Source organism: Seriola dumerili, unplaced genomic scaffold (assembly GCF_002260705.1).
Source record: "Seriola dumerili isolate Sdu_G_001 unplaced genomic scaffold, Sdu_1.0 BDQW01000149.1, whole genome shotgun sequence".
NCBI classification, from domain to species: domain Eukaryota; kingdom Metazoa; phylum Chordata; class Actinopteri; order Carangiformes; family Carangidae; genus Seriola; species Seriola dumerili.
The window spans coordinates 6,248,662-6,272,419 of record NW_019174404.1 but is presented as its reverse complement, the minus strand read 5'-3'; the positions used below and the strand labels follow the sequence as shown (position 1 = coordinate 6,272,419).

Sequence of the window (23,758 nt, the reverse complement as noted above, 5' to 3'; positions counted from 1 at the left end):
AAATCAAAAAAAAAAAAAAAAAAAAAAAAAAACTCTAAAATTTGAATCCCACCCTTTTACTGGAATGGCTTGATTTTCACTGAGATACGGGGTCAAACCAGGACACTGGTATGGCTTTTCCACTGCACAAAGACTGCACTGTCCCATGCCAGGCCACAGTGCAGCACAACTTTAGTACACTGTAGTTTTCCAGGCTGCTTTCAGACCTAATGGACCCCTGTCAGAATGCACACATGTAACCACAGCAACAGCAGCCATGGAAACCAGTTGCAAAAGTTCCATTCTCTCCACACACCAAAATTCTAGATTTCTCACAATGAACAAGTTCGCTCATGTCATAAAACTTTAATCTCAAACAATCCCAAGCAGAGTTGATATGATTAATCGATTAAACGATTAATCGACAAAAAAATACAACTATTTTGATAAATGATTCATTTAAATTTAAATTCTTATCTCAAATATTTCCCTTTTTTGTGGAAAACAAACATTTACTTTTACCTTGCTGGGCCTCAAAAATTTATTCAAATGAGATAATGTGAAGTGAAGATTAGATCCATCTATGTTTATTCAATTGAATTTGTTCTTGTGTTCCTGTATAATTGGGGAAATTATACATAATATATTTCATTTAGCTAACAAGCTCATTCATGAAACTTAAACTATGTCCCAATTTCATACTACATGCTACTGCTATACAGTATATACTACATACTAATCTTTATAGTACACTGTCTTTGCAGTTAGTATATGGTAAATCAACATACTTAACTGTTTTATAATTACTGCACCTCCAATTAAACTTCACAGAGAAACAGCAGAACATATAACAGTTTTTTCTGTTTGTTTTTTTCCAGCTATGCGCAGCTCCTCCATTTCCTTTGTGCATTGCATTGTAAGCAAGTAGTGTTCATCAACAGCACACTGAGAAATCAAGGGGTCTTTTTTTTTAAGTCAGCATACTGACTGTTTTGAGTATAGTTAAGTTTATTTTGGCACTTTTCAGTAGGAACATACAACATAAACATGGCCTGCTTATAATTAGTATGTAGTATGGAGTTGAGACACAGCATTGATGTCATCCATAGCATACCATAGCCCCCCCTGTCCCTTCTCTTCCTCTAAGGAGTTCCTCATTTCCTCTGTAAAAGCAACTCTCAGGAGCTTTGTGAACTGCTCTTAAGAGGAAACTCTCAATAGGAGCTTTTAGTGACTTTAGGGGGGACTCCCAGTGGTAAGATAAGATCCTTTGTGAATGTGAGCCTTGGTGTGTAAAAAGTCTTGAACCTGTGCAACAATAATCCCACATTCCAGATATGCATAATAACCAGCGTTTGCAGCAACAAATAGAGAACACACTATGGCCTTATGCAGATTTGAACTGAGGCTCGAAGGTAAGATAAATATGGCTTCAGTACAGAAACACTGGGATGAGTGGAAATGCATTTTATGACCCTTTTGAAAAAACACAAACACTAGCAGGTCTGATGACCATCATACGTAGACCAGTAGAAGATGCTGGCTGGTTTGGATGTCATTGGCGTTAGGTCTTAAAGTCTTTAGAGACTGGGATTTAGCGGTTGCTCCTCATGGCCTCCTTGGCTGCCAGGATGAGCGGGGTGAGGCTGGACAGAGGTTTGGCCAGCTTCAGGAATGGATGCTACAGACAGACAGCCAGACAAAGGAGTGCACACATGAAATACCATAAGTTGAGGAATGAGGTGAACATTTTTGGAATCAATCAAACATCAGTTACCTACAAAGAGTAAAAGACAAATAAACATGTCACATTTTACACTCTCTGGTTAGTTGTGAAGATAAAATTTTATATCTTTTGGTTTTGGACTGTTGGATGGACACAAGGAACTAGCCTGCCCTGGTCCAAAAGTGCCAAAATCCACCCACTAGAAAGCTGACTATTATAACACATTATAGTCATGAACATATACCTATTTGTTTAGTCTGTACAAAAACCAAAGTGCGAGAGTGACAGTTTGTCATTTTACAGGGCTTCATGCGCTGGACTATCTCTACCCAGGCAACCATCGGAAAAGTTACTCGATGTGTGCTAAGCTAAGCTAACCAGCTGCTGGCTCCAGCTACATACTTACCCTACAGACATGACAGAGGCATCAATCTTCTCCTAAAATCCTCACCAAGAAAGTGAATGTGTATTTCTCAAGATGCCAAATTATTCTTTTAAGCATTTAGGCTCCATTTATACTTAAACAATACAATTTCATTAGCCAAATATATGCCTCTCCCAAGGTTCTAATTTAAGATCTCTCTATAATGCTTTTGTTTTAATATCATACAGATACACTTGCAACTTACTCTGCAACTATTTTAATAATGAATTCATGTTCGAATCACTCTGCAAACAAACATGTCAAGAATCTTCTGGTTTCACCCTTTTAGATGCGAGGATTTACTGATCGTATGCAGGAAATATATTGATATGTAGTATGAGCGTGTAGGCCGCGTTCTACCTGCAGCAGTTCTCTGCCTGATCCTCGTTTCTCCACGTCCATCTCCAGACAGCGGGACAGAAAGGATCTGAAGACAGGGGACAGCTTCTCTGGACTCTGCAGCTCAGGAGTCCCATTGGTGGCAATTAAATACAATGCCTAAGACCAGCACAATAGCATGGTAAGAAAAGCAGTATAATATCATCTTGAAGCATTCCAATAATAATTTAGTTTCTTCAGTGTTCATCCTTGTAAACATTAACTGTTTAGTATCTCCAACATTAATAATTTTATATATATCTCTATAATGCTCTAATACTAATGATCAAATGTGACACTTGACGATCACAGCTGTGAAGCTGCGATACAGACACAGAGGTAGAAACCAGACACAAGGCTAAGAGCTGATGGGAATATCTTTAGTTATGCAGGTTTTTTTTTTTGTCATAAACTGAAGAATTGAAATTTTGACCTCATGGTGGTGCTAGAGGAGAAGCCAGGGGATCACAAAGTCACTGTGATTCATTTTGTATGAGATGTAAGAGATTTTACTGAAATATGAGGTCAATAAATTGATTAGTCTATAGTGACAAATCAATTTCTCACCAACAACTCTGATGATTGATTGTTGAAGTCATTTATCAAGCCAAAATGGCAAACAGTGTCTGGTTCCAGCTACTCAGACGTGAGGAGTTTCTGGTGTTTTTCAGTTTCATATTGTTAAATATCTTTGGGGTTTAGATTGTTGATCAGACACAAAAAGCAATTTTAAGATGTTGCCTTAGGCTCCTGGAAATAGTGATGGACATGTTTCACAATTTTAATGAAATTTCATAAACTAAAAGATTAACTGAACTCACAAACACCAAAACAGCCGTGTGCCCATTCTTCCTCGCAGCACACACTCACCCTGAGAGGGTTCTCGTTGAGATATGGAGGCTCTCCCTCCACCATCTCTATGGCCATGATCCCCAAAGACCAAATGTCCACTTTGGGTCCGTAGGCTTTCCTGGTCACCACCTCTGGAGCCATCCAGTATGGAGTCCCCACCATGGTGCTGCGTTTGCTCTGCTCCGGAGTGATCTGGGCACAGAAGCCGAAGTCAGCTGCAAAGAGAGAGAAAAAAAAAATATGGGTTGAGATCATTTTATTCACGTTCCTCATCAGAGTTAAGATATGTGTCCGTGGATCTGTGCATATTTTTGCGTGTGCTCTCTCTCTCACTGAGCTTGACCGATCCGTCCATTCCCAGCAGTACGTTGTCACTCTTGATGTCTCTGTGGATGACCTGGTTGGCGTGTAGAAACTCCAGAGCCTGAAGGACCTGAATGCGGAGCGGGAGAAAGGTTAGCATCCCCAAAAGTTGATGTACTGTTTACATAAGTGCCACAGACAAACATATTTTAAAAAATGTAGGCAGGTTTGAATATTTTCTGTAAGTTCTGGTAGAGACAAAAAGATGAGAGCCCCCGTGTGCTGAGAGGTAATTTCATAGAATTTGTTCATAATAACAAAGAAGTAAAATAACGCTAGTACTACTTAAAAGCCTGCAAATTATTATTAAATCCCAAATCGGGTTCTCTTTTTAAAGAGAGTACGAAAACAGACGTATACAGTCTATACATAGACAGACACACATTAATTCATGGGGAAATACTGCAGATTTCCACTATGGAATACGATTTGCAAATTGTGTGGTCATTTTTGGCCCATGTTCATCATCACTCTTAAAGACTAACACTGAAAGTTGACCATGGAAATGCTAAAAAATACCTAATTTCCTACTCTCAGACGCTTGATAAACACAGACCCTTGCCTATAAATGAGTCACAGGAAGACATGAGACGATTAAGCCCCAAGTGGTAATATTGTAGTGAAAGTGTCTGTCTCATCAGTGGATTTCCTGAATTGTGTGACACTAGTGCTTTGCCAGGTCTTCACTGATATCTTCTGTAAGCTCAGCTGTCTGAGAAGAGTCCCACCTCTCTGCACACAGCGGCGATCTGAGCCTCGTCCATGCACGTCTCCGTCACGACATCAGTTAGGGAGCCACCAGCCAGGTACTCCATCACCACAAAAAGCTCATCTCCTACGAGGAAACTAAAAACGCACACATGGATGATCAGATTCACAAGGCAGTGGACTCACACATTATTACAGATGTGTACTGTATGTTTGTCTGCATAGGATGTGTTAGGTTGGTGTTACCTATCTACGAAATTGACAATGTTGGGGTTCTTCAGCTCCTTCATAACCAGGATCTCGTTGATAATCAGCTCTTTCTTTGGCTGCTTCTGCAAGTTGATTTGTTTGATGGCCACCTGTGAAACACAGCATCCTTTAAATGTGGTACCAAAGACACACACAGAATATCTGGGTAACTGCAAGATACAACTAATTCATTTGCCATTTGTTAGCATTAATTGAACACTCTGATATTTGGACTGTCAAATTCAGAAGATGTAAAGTTGCCAAGACAAAGCATGGATAAATAGGTTCCCTAGACATGTGTCTTGCATAGAGCTGTATTCCTCTGATAAGGGCTGAATGCCGGGAATTGAGGTCTTGGTATTTCCCAGTAATTCTCGCCAAAATCATCTCCGCTTTCCCAAGAATAAATTCCTGCTGAGTCCTAAGATTTATAGCATGTGTGTGTTTATGTCTGAAAACTGCAAGTGGTTCAGGAAGTGGTTTAATTTTCAAGGGGAAGAGACACAAGATGAAGTCACCTTACCTCTTGTCCTGTGGCAACGTCTATGGCTGTGTAAACAGTGCCAGACGCCCTGAAATTGGGAAAACAGTGACAGTTGAAATTAAAGGCCTTTCCTTATTTTTTCCCATTACTGCTATTTACTTCCAGTCCAACACAATTCAGTGTTGCTTAACCTCCCACACTCACCCCTGGCCGATCTTCTCATAGCGAGTGTATTTCTTCTTAGGATCTCCAATGCTGACAATAGTTCCTAGGAGACACCAAAAAAAAAAAAAAAACTGTTAAGTCAGCTCTACTGAAGCCAAAAATAGAAGTGGCTCTGCCCGCACTGTGTCATTTTCAGTGTGTAACTGAGTGTGGTTTGCATACTTAGTTTCTCCATGATCTCCTCATCAGTCATTTTGCCTCCCTTCTTTTTCTGTTTGTCAGCTGCCTTCGAGGCGGCATCTCCCTCTGGAGCTGGGAGTGGATCTATCACCGACCTCGTGTACACCTGACACAACATGGGAGAGAAAAATTTCAAGAATACTGACCTTAGATGATCTTTCATTTTTAGCTGTTTGTATTTTTTGGTGATTGGATATTCAGAATAATTCACTGTACTAAAGATGAAAATTTACTCCGGGTAACAATTTCAGCTAAATGCATAAAATAAAATGTTAAAGTAGGTGGTTTTATATTTTCTATTTTTGTAAATATTGTACAAAATAACAATGTGTCCTCTAACATCACAATCTTTCCCATCATGACTCACTGATTTTGTGTGTTCTGGCCGTGGGGCCACAACTGGAGGTGGCGTATCGTCATCATCATCATCGTCACCATCCTTGCCACCTGACGGGGAGGTCACTGTACCCTGCTTACACTGCTGCAACAGCAAACATACGCAGATAGAACAGAATGAAATTCACTGAATGCGCTCAATCTGATGTAATGAATCAGAGTGGAAGTAACGAAAGGAACTACTCACCGACTGTGAGTCTTTATCTGAAAGAGATAAAACAATACAAGAGGAAGTGTAAGGACAGAGGAGTGAGTCTACAGAGCTACAACACTGGACTTTTATTTGTCTGCTGAGTGAAAGAAAACTGACCCGAGGCGGAAAAACTGAGGTATTTCTGTTTTCCACTGGTGGAGTCATAGAACTTGAGAATGTCGAGGACGGCCTGAGGATTCTGTTTCTGTTCTGATTTACTGATGTTTGAGGTTTGAAGGAGACGGGCCCACTGCTCCGGCATGCCCTGGACAAACACACACATACACACACGCGCACTTTGAAAAAGGTATATAGAGATCTAAAAATAAGAACAAAAATAACACAGGTGATATATCCAGATGACACGGAGGAGCCCCTGTAGCAACGTTTCAACTTTAATCATACAGCTAGTAGCTCTCTCATCTGGGACTCCATCCAATATCCACACCACACAAACTGGGTCTTATGCAGAGATTAGCTGCCTCTAAATATTTACACCCACTAACTGCCAGGATTAGTAACAGTAAGAGTAGTTTAGTAGAAGAGTAAAAGAGGTAATATGTAATTATGTTTAATAAAAATGCTGTTCAATAAAGATTTTAAAAGAAGATCACGTTTCACAAAAATAACACAACATACACATTATGCCAAAAACCTAAGACACCATTACCAAAGTCAGCCAAGCATAAATGGATGTATCCCACTTATACTAAATGAACACTGCTAACACACCTATATTTCTCTACATATGCATACGGTATATTAATACAACAAGTCATAAAATAAAACAACAAAACAAAGTCATACCTCCATTTACAAAGGATTAACAGTTAGGTTTAATACATTGTTTGGCTCCCTATAACTTTTTTTTTCGCAGTGATGATACAGTTCGTGATGCTACAGTGACTTCTGATAGATGAGTAGATTGATATCACTCTCATCTTGTGTGTCTGTATATCAAATATGTCACTGGAAACCAGTGCGCTTTAAAGGTGCTGCACTTTGGACAGGCTAGCAGTTTCCCTCTGTCTCCAGTCTTTAGGCTAAGCTAAGCTAACCGATTCCAGCTACATGTTAACCATATACACATGGGAGTGATATCAATCTTCTTTAAATCTTGGCAAGAAAGGAAGTGTGTTTTCCACAATGTTCTCCTTTAAGTTTTAAATGGCACAACACAATTTAGATTACCACTTGTTTAAAGTGGTATCTACAAACATATGAAAGACTTTACACACAAACACAGGGATGGATTTATGAAAAGCTGGTGCAACCCAATCAAGGTCTGTAAAATGGTTACAAATATAAACAAGCATTTTGCACAGTATCAAGGTGAGGCACTTACAGTGAACTCTCCAGTGACGGCATCAAAACCCACATGGATGGTGTGTTCAAAGTCCGACGGGGAGGATATCTCAGGTCTGTCCTTGTCCCGGTCCTTCTTCCTGCCTCCTGCAGGTAGAGGTCAAGGGTCAATATGTGGGTCATCCAGTGCCATGCACACAGTCTTTTACTGTATGTCTGTGTATATATGTGTATTCTCCCTCACCTTTCTCAGAGGCAAACATGGAAATGATCTTGTTTCTGGATTTCCTCTCCTCCGGTACAGACGGCAGCGGCCGAGAGCTGTGATTGGCTGACTGGGTGTCCTTGGCTCCTCCTCCTTGGCTGCTCATCCTGACAGGGGGGGCGGGGGGCTTGTCCTCACACACTCCGCTGTCACACATCTACACACACGTACACCTGCAGAATAGGGATAAGATGCACAAATTTGAAGGCATTCAAGACATGCAGCAAGTCTGTTGTGCGCTCAATCACTGGTTCACCTCTTCCTGTTTTTTGGGGTTTTTTTTTTTTTTTTACAATTTCACAATGCTAGTCAAAGCATGACATGTTAGCCAAAAATGCTACAGTGGAACAGCTGCAAGAAAAGCTTCGCCTCTATTACACACAGAAAGAAACAACTGAACACCAAATTAAGAAAGACTCACACAGACCTAACTAATCCATCCAGGCCGCAATCTGTGGAGCAGCACTGAGTGCTGTAGCGCAGGGAACACAGAGTGTGAGAGCAGGAAGCGAGGCTGAATGGTCAAAGTGACGTGTTGAGTCTCGTTCACGTTTACAGATGAATGAGGAAGGAAAGGAGGCAGCAAGACAGAGAGAGAGAGAAGAGCGTCTTAGATTGAGTGGGTGACTGAGAATGGTATGAGCGCAGTAAGACGGAGAAAGAGAACTGAGCTGGGTAGTGTGACAGTTTACTAGCTACTTTTCAGATTATGATTTTACATAAAAGAACCTATTCTAAGCCTATAAACTACAGTATTTTGTTATGAACTATTCCAGTGGTTCATAAACCTTTTTGGCTTGTGATCCCTAACAAAAAAACATTGTCCTCGGTCCCCTTGTTTATAGGTTAGCAGCAGTTCCACCAAAGAGACATTTCCCTTTCTACACTTCTCAGATGGTTTAATTCAAATAACTGTTTGAGGCTCAAAAAGGGTTGAATTGCCGAAAAACATGAATAGAAATTATATTGTCACCTTGTTGGGGGGCCTTACCCCCAGGGTGAGAACCACTGGACTTAAACTGTCCAACTGTATTTAAAGATTCATGTATGCACAACCAGTTGCCAGAAAACTAATGCAGTCTAATACACCAGTCCTGTAGTAAATCCTCCTTTATGTAGGTTATAATGATCCGTTTTTACTTGAAACTGTTTCTGAAAGGTGTTGGTTCAACTGTGTGATCATTTTGGAGATTGTAGTTTAGGGTTAGCTGCATTATACTGAGACGTGTTTCTACGATTTGACCTACATTCACCAATATAAATGAGATGGACAAAATAATAGAAACACTATTTTTTCTGCAGAGTGAGTACTTGAATGGATGACTTTCATCTGTAATTGTACTTTAACACTGCTGAACTGTTATTTTTACCCATGCACAGGATTTGAGTTTCATCCATTACCCTAATATGGTGAAAACTGAGACAGTAGACACTCATGCACACATACAGACACACAGACACACAGACACGCGCACACATGAAACTGTCAACCACAAAAGCACTTCTAACAGTCTTGCAGAGCAAACAGTTTGATTAATTCTGAGCTGCAGCCTGCATTCTTGGTGACATCACAGCACAGGAAACAGGAAGCAAACAAAGGTTCCCTCACTTCCTGTGTCTGACCACCGATGACACAGCGCGTATTAAACTTGGATAAAGAAACGCGGCTCAGGTACGTATGCCTATGACCTCTTCTTCACATATTAACCCTCCTCCTGTCATGTCACGTTCCAACTGCGAAGATTGATACAGACTCTACACACAACATTAGGCCTTTGACGTCACTTCACTTCTGCTTTGCCCTGTATAATAACTGAGCCCCCAGACCACAAACTGAAGACACATCAGCACTAACTTGACTCAATGTTACATTATTCCCCTTCCTGCATTATTTCTGAAACATTCACTGCGCTGTACGTCTGAGTCTATGATGGGAGCTATCCCAGCTGGCAGGACGGCTGTGTGCTATCTGTAGTGGCGTTTCACACTTTAGATCATGAGCGTAAATCTCAAATTTTCCAATGTGGCAACCCCCCAATATTATAAACCACAACCCGAGGAGCTAGTCAACGTACCGAAACAGTGACACTTTCACCCCCAAACTTTCAGTAGTTTCTCCTTTTTCATCTGAAACTGCCAAGTACTCACCTGTTTGTCGCTTCTTCTGTGTCTTACAGAAGACCAGCTAAACAATAAAATCTGCCGTATTCCCAGCGAGTGTGTGCACCTCCTTCCCCAGTGATCATTTATCTACTTAGCTCTCACAGTTTACTTTCCCGTCTTTCTCCCTTTTCTCCCTTCTTCAGGGCAGGTCTTAGCAGGCCGCCTCATTCCTCAGCGATCTTGGATGGAACAAGTGTATTCTTGCCCTGGCAGGATAAAATTAGCCTTAGCCTCAGCCTTAATGTGCATTTTAAAAGTCTGTATTTTAAAAGTCTGTGTGTGTGTGTGTGTGTGTGTGTGTGTGTGTGTGTGTGTGTGTGTGTGTGTGTGTGTGTGTGTGTGTGTGTGTGTTTGTGTGTTCTGGACTGAGTGTTGGGTGCTGGCTGGCCAGGCTGAGACAAGTTGTCTCTCTGTAGGAATTCCATAGCTGCAGGGCTGCAGCAGGCGTGTTCTCCTGTTCATCTCACACACACACACACGCGCACCCACACGCACACACGCACACACACACACACACACACACACACACACACACACACACACAGACACGCACAAGGCTCCTCCTCATGCAGGGAGCCCATCTCACACACACACACACACACACACATTCCCTGCCCTAAAGCACACACTCCCCTTTCCAACAGGGCCTCCATTGTGAGCACTTGAACATCCATTATGTAGCTGTGAGCTAAGTTACTGAGCACAGCAGCACAAACTTTGAGGGAAGCAGGCAGGTGCACACATCAGCACTGCGGGCTACATGCTTGTGCCCACACTCTGTTACTACTGGCATGATTAATGGATTAATTAGCTTGCCTCTCCACAGAATCGCACATAAACTCCTTAAAACATAGCAGGCTAGGCTAGCAGTTCCCTCCTGTTCCCAGTCTTCATGCTAAGCTAAGCTAACCGGCTACTGGCTGTGGCTACAAACATGGACATTTCTTATTTTTAAATGGACATGGGCCAAAAAAGATTTGAAGTGATATTTTTCATTAAAAGATCATCTCAATAATTATTACCCTACTCTCTATCCCTTCCTGCTGTGTAGGGCAGCAACTAATTCATATTTTCATGATCAAATAATATGCTAATTATTTTCTAGATGAAGGGTTTTGTCTATAAGATGTAAAAAACAAATAGTGAAAATAGTCCCAGAGCCCAAAGTGACATCTTCAAATCGCTTGTTCTGTCTGACCCGCAGCCCAAAACCGGAAGATACTGAATTTGCAATTTGTAAATAAAAACAGAGAAAAGTAGCACATCCTTACATCTGAGAAGCTGGAACCAGGAAATACTTAGTGTTTTTGTTCAAAAAGTGACCAAAATGATCAATCGATTGCTGTCAGTCTACTAATAGATCAGATGGCTAACAGTTTGAGCTCTACTGATGTGGATATGTTTCTTTTGCAAATGTAGGGTGCACATTTCCTTCACATTCCTGTCTCTGAGCCTTTATTTTTTTTCTAATTTATTCCCTCAAACTCCACATTCTTGGTAACCAAACATACTATTTTATATCCAGGCAGCCGCCAGCTGCATCTCTCATCTGTCCTCAATCCACAGAGGACATCATCGCTGTGCGTCTGAGCCTGTCTCATCACTCTGCCCTTTATAATTTCTATTCCTCATTCGCCGCGCTCTCGTTGTGTCAGGGAACTTTCTATTCCCTGCGATTGGTCACCGTCAAGGGAAGCCCACTTCCTCATCCTGGAACTCCCCGAGCGCCAAAAGAGGTCACAGGACCAGGCCTGCCAACCAGAGTGCTGCAAACACAGCCGCCGAGGTGTTTACAGGAAGTGGACAGCAAGCCTTTTGTATTTGGCTTCTATAAAAGGAAATTCTGCGGAGGACTTCCTGGAAGGAGTGATGAAGCTGACACACACAAACCACTTCCACCCCCTTTCATTCAATGACACAGAAAAATAAAATATACACAATTTAACATAAAAAACACACACACACACACACACACACACACACACACACTCTGTCTGAGCTCAGTAGCTTCTACAGTCACTTCACTGATTATGGGTCTGGCAGTGAATGAAGCATAAACACACTGCCCAGCTGCACACCCACACTGAGCACCTTATCCTGTTATTCAAACAGCTGCCTCACCCCTGTGTCAACATTATGACTGATCAAAATCACCAACCTGGCAACCTGAGGTCCCAGGCAACTGTCAGAACTTGACTCCACAATTTGGACCAGGTACACAAGCAGCCTCGGGACTTACAGCATGAATGACAGTGGTTCAGTGTACCTGCAGGATTAGCAGTCCGGACTACTAAATCGCAGTCACAGATTTAAACACTGATTTGATGTGTAGCATTCACAGGCAACGCCAGAGCCAGGATTTTAGAGCTACTGAGGTTTCTAAGTCCAGACTCTCCCTGTGAAACCCATACCGTTCCAATTTTCCAGAGCCAAAAGCAACATATTCAAACAACTTGTTTTGGCTGCTCAACAGAAAAAAATCCAAAATCCAAAAGTATACTTTGCGACTTAACACACAAGGCAAAAAAGCAGGTAATCGCCACATCTGAACAGCTGGAGCAAGCAAATGTTTACAATAATTTGGTTATCAAAGTAGTTGAAAGAATAACAACAATAACAGAATGACAAGACTAACGGTCATTTTAGATCTGAATGCTGTTTAAAACCTGTTTACACTGCCAGGACTACAATCCTGGTGGAAAAATACTGACATTTGATTTTTATTCTCCTTTTTTTGACTCAAACATCCTAAAAAGTTACAAAAGTGATCATTTTCAAACCTTGAGCTGAAAAGTTTCCATTAATCCAAACAGCCATGTACTGTAACTTATAAATACACTATATTTTACTGTGTGTTTGTTTAAAGCTATTCTGTCTTCTGCTTGATCAAATCACATTTTATTGAACCAGCTTCTGAACTGCTTGTCAGACATTTAAAGGCCCATTTATGTCATGCAGACCAGCCTCCACCGGCTGTTATCACAGATGTTTGATATAAACATTGCATGTTATTACAATACTATAGTGTCCCTGTAGACTGTCATTACTTTGGTTCAAATTAAAAAGAAAGCAGACCACAAATCCCACTAACCCTAGGATCTGGATCTCTCGCCTGCTGTACTGTATCTTTATTCCCTTCAGAGACAGGAAAAGTATCTCCGTGACAATTATGGAAGAAGTTGCCTCTGAGTCTGAATGCTTCCTGTGCAAAATACAACAGTTAGTGGTAAACAAAATAAGCAACATATGTGTAAAAACACACTCGGACTGGCTGTATTGTATGAGCAAGTCTAAACTCACCGGTTGCTGTCAACCGCAAACTATCAGCCACACTCTGGTCAACTCCCGAAACTCCGCCCCGTTTCTACAGATTTTCAGTCCGTTTAAAGTCCAGATTTGACGCTGAGATTTCACCAACTTTCCCGGTGATGTGAAAAACTTAAGGGTCTTCTAACACACAGCACCTTGTTCCCGTTTCTCTCCCCTGAGTGCTCTCAGCCTGGTTCTTTGCTTTGCCCGGGGAGGAACCTGGCGAAGAGGAAGCGGAACGTCGTAGAAACAGACCGAGGAATCGGAACCTCACGGCTTCCGTAGCGCTCATTGGGCAAAACTCAAAGGGCGCGTAAAACGCAGCTGGCTATACTGCAACTGCTCTTGTGTTTACATTGAAAGTTAATGGTCACAATACCGGAAACAAGGTGTCCTTAATTTTCAGATTAAACTTTAGCTACTCTGCAAAGATGACTAATAATAGCAATATTTATTTTTTTCTATGAAGTTGGTAAATGAGGCTGCAACAGTTTTTTTTTTTAGAATTTTCATTATTGATTAATCTTGATTAACTAATCAATCATTTATCTATATAAGCTCAGCAAAAAATAAAAGGTCACAGTTTCCCAGAGCCCAAGGTGATGTATTCAGATTGCTTGTTTAGTCCAATTTGGTCAATTTACAATGTGAAAAATAAAACTGAAAAATGCATTTGACCATAATATATTCTGCATTCTGCTTGAAAAGTAATTCATTGAAAGTTACCAAGTAATTTTCTGTTAAGTCAATCAGCAGCTGTATGATTTGTATATAGACAATGTATGGTGTTATCCATTTGTTGTTGCTCTTTGTATGTATCTATTTTCCCACCTACTTAATTGTAAATAATAGTCCTATGTTTATGTTTACTTATGTTAGTTCAGCTTTGTTGTCCTTGTGTTTTGCTGTATGTCCATGTGAATATTTGTGAACATTATTATTGTTACTGCGTGTAAGTATAGAGAGCCACTAGAAACAAGAGTCCATTTCCTTGTGTTTGTTCACAAACTTGGCCAATGAAGCTGATTTGGATTTTAATTGTTTCTTTATAAAGTAAATTGGCATTTAAAAAAAATTCTAAACACTAAATAGATAAGAAAAGAAAAGAAAAGAAAAGAAAGCAGGCCTCAAATCCCACAAACACTAGGATGTGGAACTCTTGCCTATGTGTTAATACTGTGTGTTAGTACTTACACGCAGTACCTTAATTGTCAATGAGAAATTTAAATAAGATAACCTATCTTGCTCAACTCAGCCTCTATACTGAATTTATTTTAACCATTCAAAACTGTAGCAAACTGGCAGGTATAGCTTGCAAAAACTGTTAGCTATCTAAATATACAGGATTCAAATTTTAATGCAACATACATACACCTGTTAATTAACATGTAAGAGTTGCTATAAGTCGTTAAAATAACTGTGTTATGATGATATACACTGGGCTACCAATGAATAAATAAATAAATGAATAAATGAAATTCCTCTGGCTTCTGGCCTAAACTAATTTCATTAAATTTCCGTGGCTCAGTCAGTGAATTACTCAGCCTATAGAGTTACCTGGGTCACATCATTACAGGCCATAGATATTGTATTATTTATAATATTGTTACATTTTAAAAACTATATACACATGACTCAACAAACTATTTGTAATTTGCATCATTATAAAATGACACGAATTAAATCAATTATTTTGAAGATTTTTACCGGATGTTCCACACTAACTGCAGCTTGCTTAACTCCTCCTGATCACACAGCAGCAAGGAGGAAAGTAGCTCAAACATCAGAAACGCCAAACAGCTGAAAATCAGACTTTCGTCGAGGGAAAAAAAATAATAGTATGAACGAAATGTTAAATACTGACGAATAACGTATTCTGTCTGTAACTGGACACATTATTAGACAAAACAGCGCAGGACTGACTAAGCTAACAACCGTGTAACGTTTACTCAAACCAGCTATTACAAGCTAACGTTAAGATTTATAATTGTCAGCATCAGTGTGGCTTTAACTAATGAAAATGTTATCTTGACGGCCATGTAATTAAGTCACAGGTGTAATAGTTAAAGCTGTTGGTCACTTGGCTAGCTGACTTTACTGTTTGGTAATTCCGATGTATTCAAATGTAGGGATACGTTTTATGCTAGTTTCGTGATTCTGCACCTTCGTGTCTTGTGAAACTTCTTAGCTTTATGCCTGGTGCAACATTGGCTGTCGTTACAACCTGCAGCTCCAACTCTGTGTGGCCTAAAAACCAGTGTTTATCTTATAAGTTTAAGTTTCTCGCCGCTACCTGTTTCTCAAAACTGACATTCTTCTTCTTGTCTGTTTGTGTGTTTGTTTGTTTTTTGTTGTTGTTGCATGTCTCTGTGTGTGCTCCAGGTGTTATGTTTTCCCGCGGGTGGAGGTTTGGTTGGGACAGGTACAGTGAGGTGGACCTCTTCACAGACCGCCATGAGACCAGTGCAGAGACTCTCTCCCAGGCCATTAGAGCTGCAGCGTCTGAGGAGCCAGACGCAGACGGCAGCGTACTTTTTGGAGAGCTGCAGGGCACTGTGGTCGGCCTCAGATATTATACAGGAGTGGTAAGGATCAATCAGGGTCACCTCTATTCCCCAGAGGAGGTGAAACAGAACTGCCACGAATTGCCACCTAGTGCAGATATACCCTGAGAAATAATCTGTTTTTGACTCTCTGGACAGGTGAATCAAGGGGAAATGGTTGGTTTAGTACGAGAGCCCCATAATCCACACGACCGCAATGCAGTGATGGTTGCCAACATTTATGGTAACCAGGTGGGACACATTAAGCGGGAGCTGGCAGCAGCTATGGCCCACGTCATGGACAACGACTTGGCTAAAGTAGAGGGGTAAGTAAATTGTGATTGGTGTGTCAGTGTCCTCACTGTGCCAGGATATGATTTTTGCAACGTCTTCATTAATGTCAGCCTAGAAATCCCACATCAATACCTGACTAACCCTGAACAGATGCAAAAATAGCTGCTTTTGACAACTTCTCCCCTTAAATACCTGTATGGGATTTGATTTTTCAAATCATTGTTTATTTTCATGTACTCCTTTTCATTTTTATTCATTTCTGTTAAGAGGAACATTGAGTTCTTGTGTGCACCATTACAGAGGGTTCTGTGAGTTTGTGTTTGAGTGTGTGTGTCATTGCTTGTTTCTCTGCTGCGTCAGGGTGGTGTACTCAGGCACGAAAAACAAGTTCACCATGCCTGTGATGCTGTCTTTCTGGGGCAGAGAAGAGAACAAAAGTGCTGTGATTGAATGCATGGCACGTCGCGGTTATAAACTGAACACAGGTGGAGGCAGACCAGCAGGTACACATATACACTCAACTGTCCAACCTCACTTTCATCCTGATGGAAAACCCCTTAGATTGACACATGTAGCTCACACTGTTGCATTACAGATGTCGGTTTTCAGTTGTCATTAACTTCATTGCTTATTTTGTGTTTGTGGATGTGTGTGTGTGTCTGCATATGTTTGATTTCAGGTGCAAGTCAAGCATCATATAAAAGTTCAGGGGGAGGTTCATTGCCATCTAAAAAAGGTTTGACCATCCCACTAACTGCAGAGGAGGTAATCTACTCAAATTGAGTTCATATGATATATGATGGTATAGCATGGGGTTTATGCAATATTTTAATGAAATATTTGGCAAAAATCTGCAGAGAAGAAAACACATGGCAACATCCTTCTTCTTTCTTAATGTGTCCAATTATCACAGTACATTTTTGTATTTTAGAGAAGTCATTATTCATCATATTTAAATGTATAATTTTCATGCTAAAATTACATGGAGTGACAATACGTTTGCAGTCATGTTGTAAACATTGTGGAGCAGCCCTAATACAGCTTAAGCTTTATTTATTTTTTACACGTATTGTATTTCTTTTCTTTTCCAGCTGAAGAATGCATTCGATAATCTGTTCCAAGGCTTGATGGAGAGCAAAGACGGGGAGAAAGAAGCAGCCCAGGTACAGTACTTCCTTGATCTGTTTGTCTGTCTGCATTTTACATATCTGACTATACATTTGAATCATTTTGCATTTGTTTCTACTCTCTCAATGCTTCAGTCAAAAACTAATGATTTTATCTTGTTTCTTATTGTTTGAATAATATTATTTTTAACCTCAGATTTCTTTATTATTTTCAGTAAATGGAAAACAGTGGCCAATAGTCTGTTTTACAATAATATTATTTAGAGCCCTATGTGTTTAGACTCTTTGCTATTGGTCCTCTTTAATGCTGCCGAATTAGAAATTAGAGCTTACTCTGCATTTAACAAATTGGAAGTTGCTGTGGATAAAAGAATCAGCTAAATGTCTCAAATTTAAATGTAAAATGTATGTTTACAGAAGTAAGAGAAATGATGTCACATGAGGAGACAACCCTCCATTATTCTTCTTTTCTGGTTTCCCTTTTTTTAAAATCAGTGTCTTGCATTCATCTCTCTCCCTCTCTCTCTGTAGTCTGTGGGTACTCCTCTCCTGCTTCATCAGAAACAGGCATTATCCTGGATGTGTGCTCGAGAAAACAAATCTGCATTGCCGCCCTTCTGGGAGAAGAGAGGCGAGCTGTACTACAACACCCTCACGTGTTTCTCTGCCAAAGAAATACCAGAGAGGGTTCGTGGGGGAATACTGGCAGATGACATGGGACTGGTGAGTGACACACACTGTTACTTGTAAACTGTTAAGAGATGTAATATTATTAGAGATTAAAAAATATTTGTTTATTGATGAATTACAAGTTAATTCATACATTCACTGATTATGTTATGTTTGGTCAGTCGCTGGTTATAGCATAGAGTAGAAAAATGCGTGTGCAAAACTTTTGTTTGCATCGTTGACAATCAGGCAGGAAACATGAGATGATATGTTGCCTCCAATGAATGAGGAAGGAAAAGATAAAGCTGCTCCTGTCAGAGCTGCTTTTTTTCCTACAATTACCACAAAAACAGACGTCACACTGCTGCTATCCTAGCAGACATGAATCAACACTAAAACCCATGTTTGTGTTTCTCAGGGAAAAACTCTTACAACCATCGCTCTGATCCTCACCAACTTTCACAACGGGAAGCCACTACCTGTGGAGAAATGTGTAAGGGTAGCTGTGCTGAATATGTTCTTTTCAATCAGCCAAAGTGACTTGTGGTCAACTGCAGTGTTTGTTTACATGTGTGCAGGGGGAGAGGTCTTCCCCCGTCAAAGCCAAAAGTAAACTAAAGATGGCCGCCAAACTGGAAGGTACACACAACTTTTAATAAAATTTCTGCTGCAGAGTTGCTGATCTTTTTTTTTTTTTTCTTCATGCTCATTCTTGCTTCAGCTCTCTCTCTCTGGCTATATGTGAGGGCATTTGCACAAACTTACATGTAAGTAAGTCTAACACTAACAGGAGAGCTGATGTGGCGTCTTTTTTTCAGGAAGCAGCGCAGGTGATGGAGTAGGAGTGAGTGGTACAGCAGCTGGTTCTCTATGCTCAGACCCGTAAGTGTGTTTTAAATGAATATGACATGCTGGCTTGATATTGTAACTGATATAGTTTTAATTATAGCTCCATAGCTAATCATACCTGAAGGAAAGAATACACATTTTCTGCACCTGGACATGTTTTCATACAGATCTACATATATGCTACGTTTGCACACCTGCTCTGTAAACCTAATAATGTTTAGGGCCATCACTTTCTTTTAACATAACCTGATATGTTCCTGTATTGGTCAGTCCCCGGGTGGAGGTGATCTGTGCTGATACACCAGATATAGTGGAGATAACAGGCGAGTCAAAGAAAAGTAAGAACTGACAGTGAGAACCTACACACCTTTCTCAGTTCTAAGTTTTTGTTGGCACTGTGTGGCTTTTGTCTTCTTTCATGACTGACATACATTTTTACCCAACTTCTCCACCTACAGGTATGAGCCAAGAAAAAATGAAAGCCACTAAGCGAAAGCCCAGTAAAGGTACAACACACCAGCTGTTTGTGTGCTATGATATTTGCATGTCAAAATTGTTTTAAGTACCAGTTATGATTCTCAATGATCTCAATCATTGTAATCTGTATGCCTAAAATGCAAGGGGCCACCGTGTTGCTGGAGGATCTGGACTTTGCTGCAGCGCTGGGTGGCTCAGCATCAGATACAGCCCCAAAGAAGAAGAAAGCTGCCAAGAAGGCCACTCCCACACCGAGTGAGTTTCAACAGTGTGTTTTTTACATGGTGATTTTTTTAAAGTAGGTTTATGCAGTGAAATTGGAGATATGTGTATACCTTTTCTGTGTGCAGGTGTGGAATCCTCCATCACTGAGAGTGCAGATGAATTATCGGCTAGAACGACTCTCATCATCTGCCCTCTCTCTGTGCTCAGCAACTGGCTGGTAGGAATACAGCCTCACACAAGACAGCACACACACAGACACCCAACTCAATTTACAGATGAAGCAATTAGTCAATTAATTGATTAGTTGTTAAACACAAAATAATGTGCATCTATTCAGATGTGAGGACTTCATGCTTTTCTTTTTCATAGAGGATAGCAAATAGAAAATATTTGAGTTTGGGATGGATGTTTGAATAAAAAACAGCAATTTGAATACTGCAAGTTGAACTCGGGCAAGTTCAAAGTATTTTCTAACATTTATACACAAAATTATTTATTAGGAAAATAATCAGCAGATTAATTGATAATGAAAAGTATCATTAGTTGCAGCTCTAGTGCTGTTACGAGAAAGGCTAGCCTGTAAGCTACTCTTGGTGAAATTACATACTGTTAAAGCAAACAGCCGCATTGTAACACCAGATTGAATGCTGCCTTCGTCATCCCTGGAGTCAGTGTGTGTCATCTTTTCTTCCTCTCTCCTTTGTGTGTGCATTCAGGACCAGTTTGAGCAGCATGTGGATCCCAATGTCAAGCTAAATGTGTATCTGTATTACGGCTCGGAGCGCAACAGGAGCAAGACGTTTTTATCGTCCCAGGATGTGGTGGTCACCACTTACAACGTTCTGTCTGCTGACTTTGGGGTGAGCGAATACAGATTACATGTATGTCAGTGGCTGCGAGGTGAACTGATGTGTTCACACAGAAAAGACACATGGGAGACAAATTTGATATGGTAGTACAGACTGCATTAATTTATTTTGATGAGCAAAATTATCCAAAAGCAAAGGGATGTCTTTCCTGCACCTTGACTGTATGTTTTAGTCCATGTCAATACGTGTTTGTTTCTCTTTCAGCATAAGAGTCCGCTCCACGGGATCAACTGGCTGAGGGTCGTGCTGGATGAAGGACATGTCATTAGAAACCCAAACGCACAGATGAGTAAGGCTGTGCTCAACCTGAAAGCTATCCGGCGCTGGATTCTTTCAGGTACACTGTCTTTAAACACACACAAGCACATATGGATCTCTTTATATAATTGTATTGTGTCCAAATTCTTGTTTTCCAAATGTTGTAACTGACAATTCATTTTAATTTTAAGTTAAACCTTGACAAAAGCTGTTAGGTACTGGTTATAAACTGTCATTTTGAATACTTTAGTGATATGGTTATGTTTATGCATATCATCCTTCTTCTACCTCTGCAGGTACTCCTATCCAGAACAGTGTCAAAGACCTGTGGATGCTGCTGGCATTCTTACGACTCAAGCCATTCGACGTGAGAGAGTGGTGGAACAGAGTGATCCAGAGACCCGTTACTCAAGGACACAGGGGCGGCGTGCAGTGAGTGCTCACTGATACACTATTTTACACTGCTGCATGTAGTAATAATACTCCAGAGGGCACCATTCATTTACTGTAAGTAAGCAATGGTACAGTCAGTCTGAGAGAAGTTATCGCTGAGGTACAATCTTATTCCATACATATTCTAATATATATGTGTATATACTACATGTTATACAATCATTTTGTTTCCCCTAACTGTAATTTTACTATTGTTTACAACTTCTTGCTTGTTGTTCTTGCTAGTAACAAACAGAATTGGTTTTAAAAGCCAGACTGACTGTGGTGATTGCATACACTTGACATTATTTGGCAACTTTTTGTCAATTTAGATACTTATTTATTGATTTATGATTTAGATACTTTAAATACACATATCATAACCCAATGATATGGCCAGCACCTTGGATAATTGCTCGCTGCCATCATCATCTGATTGTGTGTGTACATGGGTGAGAGAGGCAAATCGGGAAGCACACTGAAGAGAAAATCTCCTGTAATTGATTATAGGCCAGGTTGCTATTTTATAGGATAGCTAGATAGGCTAACAGACTACAATGAGTTCCCTGTGTAGCATCCTGAGTGAGTTATGAAAGTTTGTCATATTATAATTCTGATCATCAGACAATGTTAATAAATTGACTGTGTGCAGGAACCTTCAGACCCTGGTGAAGTGCATCACCCTGCGGCGGACCAAGAGCAGTGAGGTAAATGGGTGCCCCCTGGTGTCTCTGCCTGAGAAGACCGTATATGTGGAGCAGGTGGAGCTGAGCCAGCAGGAGAGAGAGGAGTACGAGCTGGCTCGCAATGAAGGAAGAAACACCATCAGCAGGTATATGTGAGCGTGTGTGTGTGTGTGTACACATGCATGCGTGCAAGGAGTAATTAGATTAGTATTATATTATTATAGTATTAGCATTTGACATGACAAATACTATTGATACTGTTGAATGTTATAACAATTTTACATTGTTTTATATGAATGTGTGTGTGTGTGTGTGTGTGTGTGTAGATATGTAGCAGAAGGGACGGTGCTGAGGAATTATGCTGATGTGTTGGCCATCCTGATGAGGCTTCGACAGCACTGCTGCCACCCTGATCTGCTGGCAAAGATGTCCTCAGATTTAGGTAAAACCTGCAGTCTGATAAGATAATGATGTGATTCAGGAGAGCAAAGCTTCTGAACTCACTTGATATAACACCTAGAGATTTCTAATAATGATTTATTTGTTTGCTTGATATATGCTGTGTTTTTAAAAAAGGAAAAAAACAATTGCTTCTATTCAGGTAGTCCTATAATGATACACACCAAACAGTATATGTACAGTTGGCCTTGTTTAAGGTCTAGCACACCCACACAGGTGTTTTCAATGCTTTGGCTTAATTAGACTTCTGTTCAGGTTAAAGTTGGCTGAAGAATTTGCTGAGATCACAGCTGGTTATGAAGCACATTGACCATCTGCCATATGCAGAAATTAAGTGCCTTCATTTCAAAGGTGAAGTTCACCAAAATAAAAACAAAAACAAGTTCAGCTGCGCTGCTGATGTTGAGCCCAATCACCCCACCATGAATAACACGTACAGCCCAGACAGACATAAAGCTATAAGTTGCCTTATTCTATCTGTATACCAAAATGAACAGGTGACTTTACTAAGAGTGTTTCCTCCACACACCCACAGTCCTTAGAGCAGATGTAATCAACCAGAATAATTGAAAACACCTGTGTAGATGTGTCATGGGTGGGTGGGGGCTTTCATTTGTATCTGATGACAAGAAAACCACAGGTGTAATGAATAATATTAACGATGGGTCATCTGCATTTAAGTTTACAGGGCCCTGGTTCTCTCTATGATGTTTGCTTGCTTGATTTACTTCCACACCTCACTGGAAAGGAGGCATCTTTAATGCTATAATTGCACTGTGTTTTCCTGTTATTCTTATTATTCTGTCAGTAGCATGCTGTAGCACTTTTTTCATTCATTACTCATTAAAAACAATGGAAATGAATAGAAATATTGTTGCTATTTCTGCTTCATTTCAACAATATTCTTTGACAGAATTCGGGGACAGATTGATCATTTGGTAATTTGATCCTCCTCTGCACCTGTATCATTATGGTCCCCATACAAGATTCACTTTAGCTTTTCAGTGTGATTTGTTTATTTGAAACTTGGACAATAACTTCATTATGAGCTTACAACATAATACAGCACATCTTGAAAAGATTCAAATATTGTCACCTGTGAGAATGACTGATGCACATCAAGCTTTTGGGGCTGATTCCAATTACTGTAACACTGTTATACTGTTCATTTAAGCTGTGTTCTTGTGTAAATATTTAGTTCCTCTGTCTTAATACAGGTTTCAGAAAGATTTCTCTCTTCTGACTTAATTTGCTTACATATATGTTTGTATCAAAGATTTCTTTCCCACTCCGTGCCCTCCCTTTGTCTGTAGGTGCTGCAGCGACGCCTGCAGAGCTGCGGGAGCGTCTGATAGAGAAGCTGCGGTTAGTGTTGGCCAGCGGCTCTGATGAGGAATGCTCTGTGTGTCTGGACTCCGTCCGTCTCCCTGTCATTACTCACTGCGCCCACGTTTACTGCCGGCCCTGCATCGCCCAGGTCATCAGCTCTGAGCATGTATGTATGCTGCCCTCAGCAGAGAGGAGTTTGTACTTTTGTCATCATTTGACTTAACTCAAAAAGTACATTTTTACTACCATATAATCAGTTATTTAGCTGTTAATCTTTTCCCTGTGCTGTTTTTGTGTGTGTGTGTGTGTGTGTGTGTGTGTGTGTGTGTGTGTGTGTGTGTG

General features: G+C 40.4%; 2 protein-coding genes across 5 annotated transcripts in view; one reads left to right on the top strand and one right to left on the bottom strand.

Annotated features, from left to right (window-relative positions):
- Positions 1-6: 6 nt before the first annotated feature.
- LOC111225480 (serine/threonine-protein kinase PAK 2-like) lies at positions 7-13,412 on the bottom strand. 4 transcript variants are annotated; one of them, XM_022750384.1, is made up of 16 exons: positions 13,191-13,412; positions 12,982-13,092; positions 7,707-7,900; positions 7,503-7,609; positions 6,275-6,422; positions 6,152-6,168; positions 5,936-6,049; positions 5,551-5,674; positions 5,368-5,431; positions 5,203-5,251; positions 4,677-4,789; positions 4,451-4,568; positions 3,693-3,792; positions 3,378-3,574; positions 2,490-2,627; positions 7-1,660 (listed from the first exon to the last, which is right to left on the bottom strand). In XM_022750384.1, the coding sequence occupies exons 3-16, from the start codon at positions 7,882-7,884 to the stop codon at positions 1,574-1,576; spliced, it is 1,554 nt and encodes a 517-aa protein (XP_022606105.1). In that variant the 5' UTR covers positions 7,885-7,900; positions 12,982-13,092; positions 13,191-13,412; the 3' UTR covers positions 7-1,573. The 4 variants fall into 4 exon arrangements, with proteins under 4 accessions (XP_022606105.1, XP_022606102.1, XP_022606104.1 ...); XM_022750381.1 differs by lacking the exon at positions 12,982-13,092; XM_022750383.1 differs by lacking the exons at positions 12,982-13,092; positions 13,191-13,412 and adding an exon at positions 9,876-9,977.
- A 1,541-nt stretch (positions 13,413-14,953) lies between these two features.
- The window catches only part of hltf (helicase like transcription factor), a 12,291-nt gene continuing 3,486 nt past the window's right edge, over positions 14,954-23,758 (top strand). The window contains exons 1-20 of the mRNA XM_022750810.1: positions 14,954-15,037; positions 15,582-15,784; positions 15,902-16,068; positions 16,397-16,539; positions 16,716-16,801; positions 17,128-17,199; positions 17,695-17,886; positions 18,251-18,325; positions 18,411-18,471; positions 18,651-18,714; positions 18,952-19,019; positions 19,140-19,187; positions 19,303-19,413; positions 19,509-19,600; positions 20,100-20,243; positions 20,457-20,589; positions 20,807-20,942; positions 21,595-21,774; positions 21,955-22,070; positions 23,401-23,582. Coding sequence (XP_022606531.1) covers positions 15,587-15,784; positions 15,902-16,068; positions 16,397-16,539; positions 16,716-16,801; positions 17,128-17,199; positions 17,695-17,886; positions 18,251-18,325; positions 18,411-18,471; positions 18,651-18,714; positions 18,952-19,019; positions 19,140-19,187; positions 19,303-19,413; positions 19,509-19,600; positions 20,100-20,243; positions 20,457-20,589; positions 20,807-20,942; positions 21,595-21,774; positions 21,955-22,070; positions 23,401-23,582 — 2,268 coding nt within the window. The 5' untranslated portion in view covers positions 14,954-15,037; positions 15,582-15,586. The remainder of the gene's footprint in view (positions 15,038-15,581; positions 15,785-15,901; positions 16,069-16,396; positions 16,540-16,715; positions 16,802-17,127; positions 17,200-17,694; positions 17,887-18,250; positions 18,326-18,410; positions 18,472-18,650; positions 18,715-18,951; positions 19,020-19,139; positions 19,188-19,302; positions 19,414-19,508; positions 19,601-20,099; positions 20,244-20,456; positions 20,590-20,806; positions 20,943-21,594; positions 21,775-21,954; positions 22,071-23,400; positions 23,583-23,758) is intronic.

Excerpts from the sequence above, each read along its gene's own strand:
- LOC111225480 (XM_022750384.1), bottom strand. The coding sequence starts at position 7,884 with ATGTGTGACAGCGGAGTGTGTGAGGACAAGCCCCCCGCCCCCCCTGTC. Across the intron at positions 7,610-7,706 it reads CATGTTTGCCTCTGAGAAAG|GAGGCAGGAAGAAGGACCGG; the intron begins GTGAGGGAGAAT and ends CTCTACCTGCAG. Across the intron at positions 5,432-5,550 it reads GGAGATCATGGAGAAACTAA|GAACTATTGTCAGCATTGGA; the intron begins GTATGCAAACCA and ends GGTGTCTCCTAG.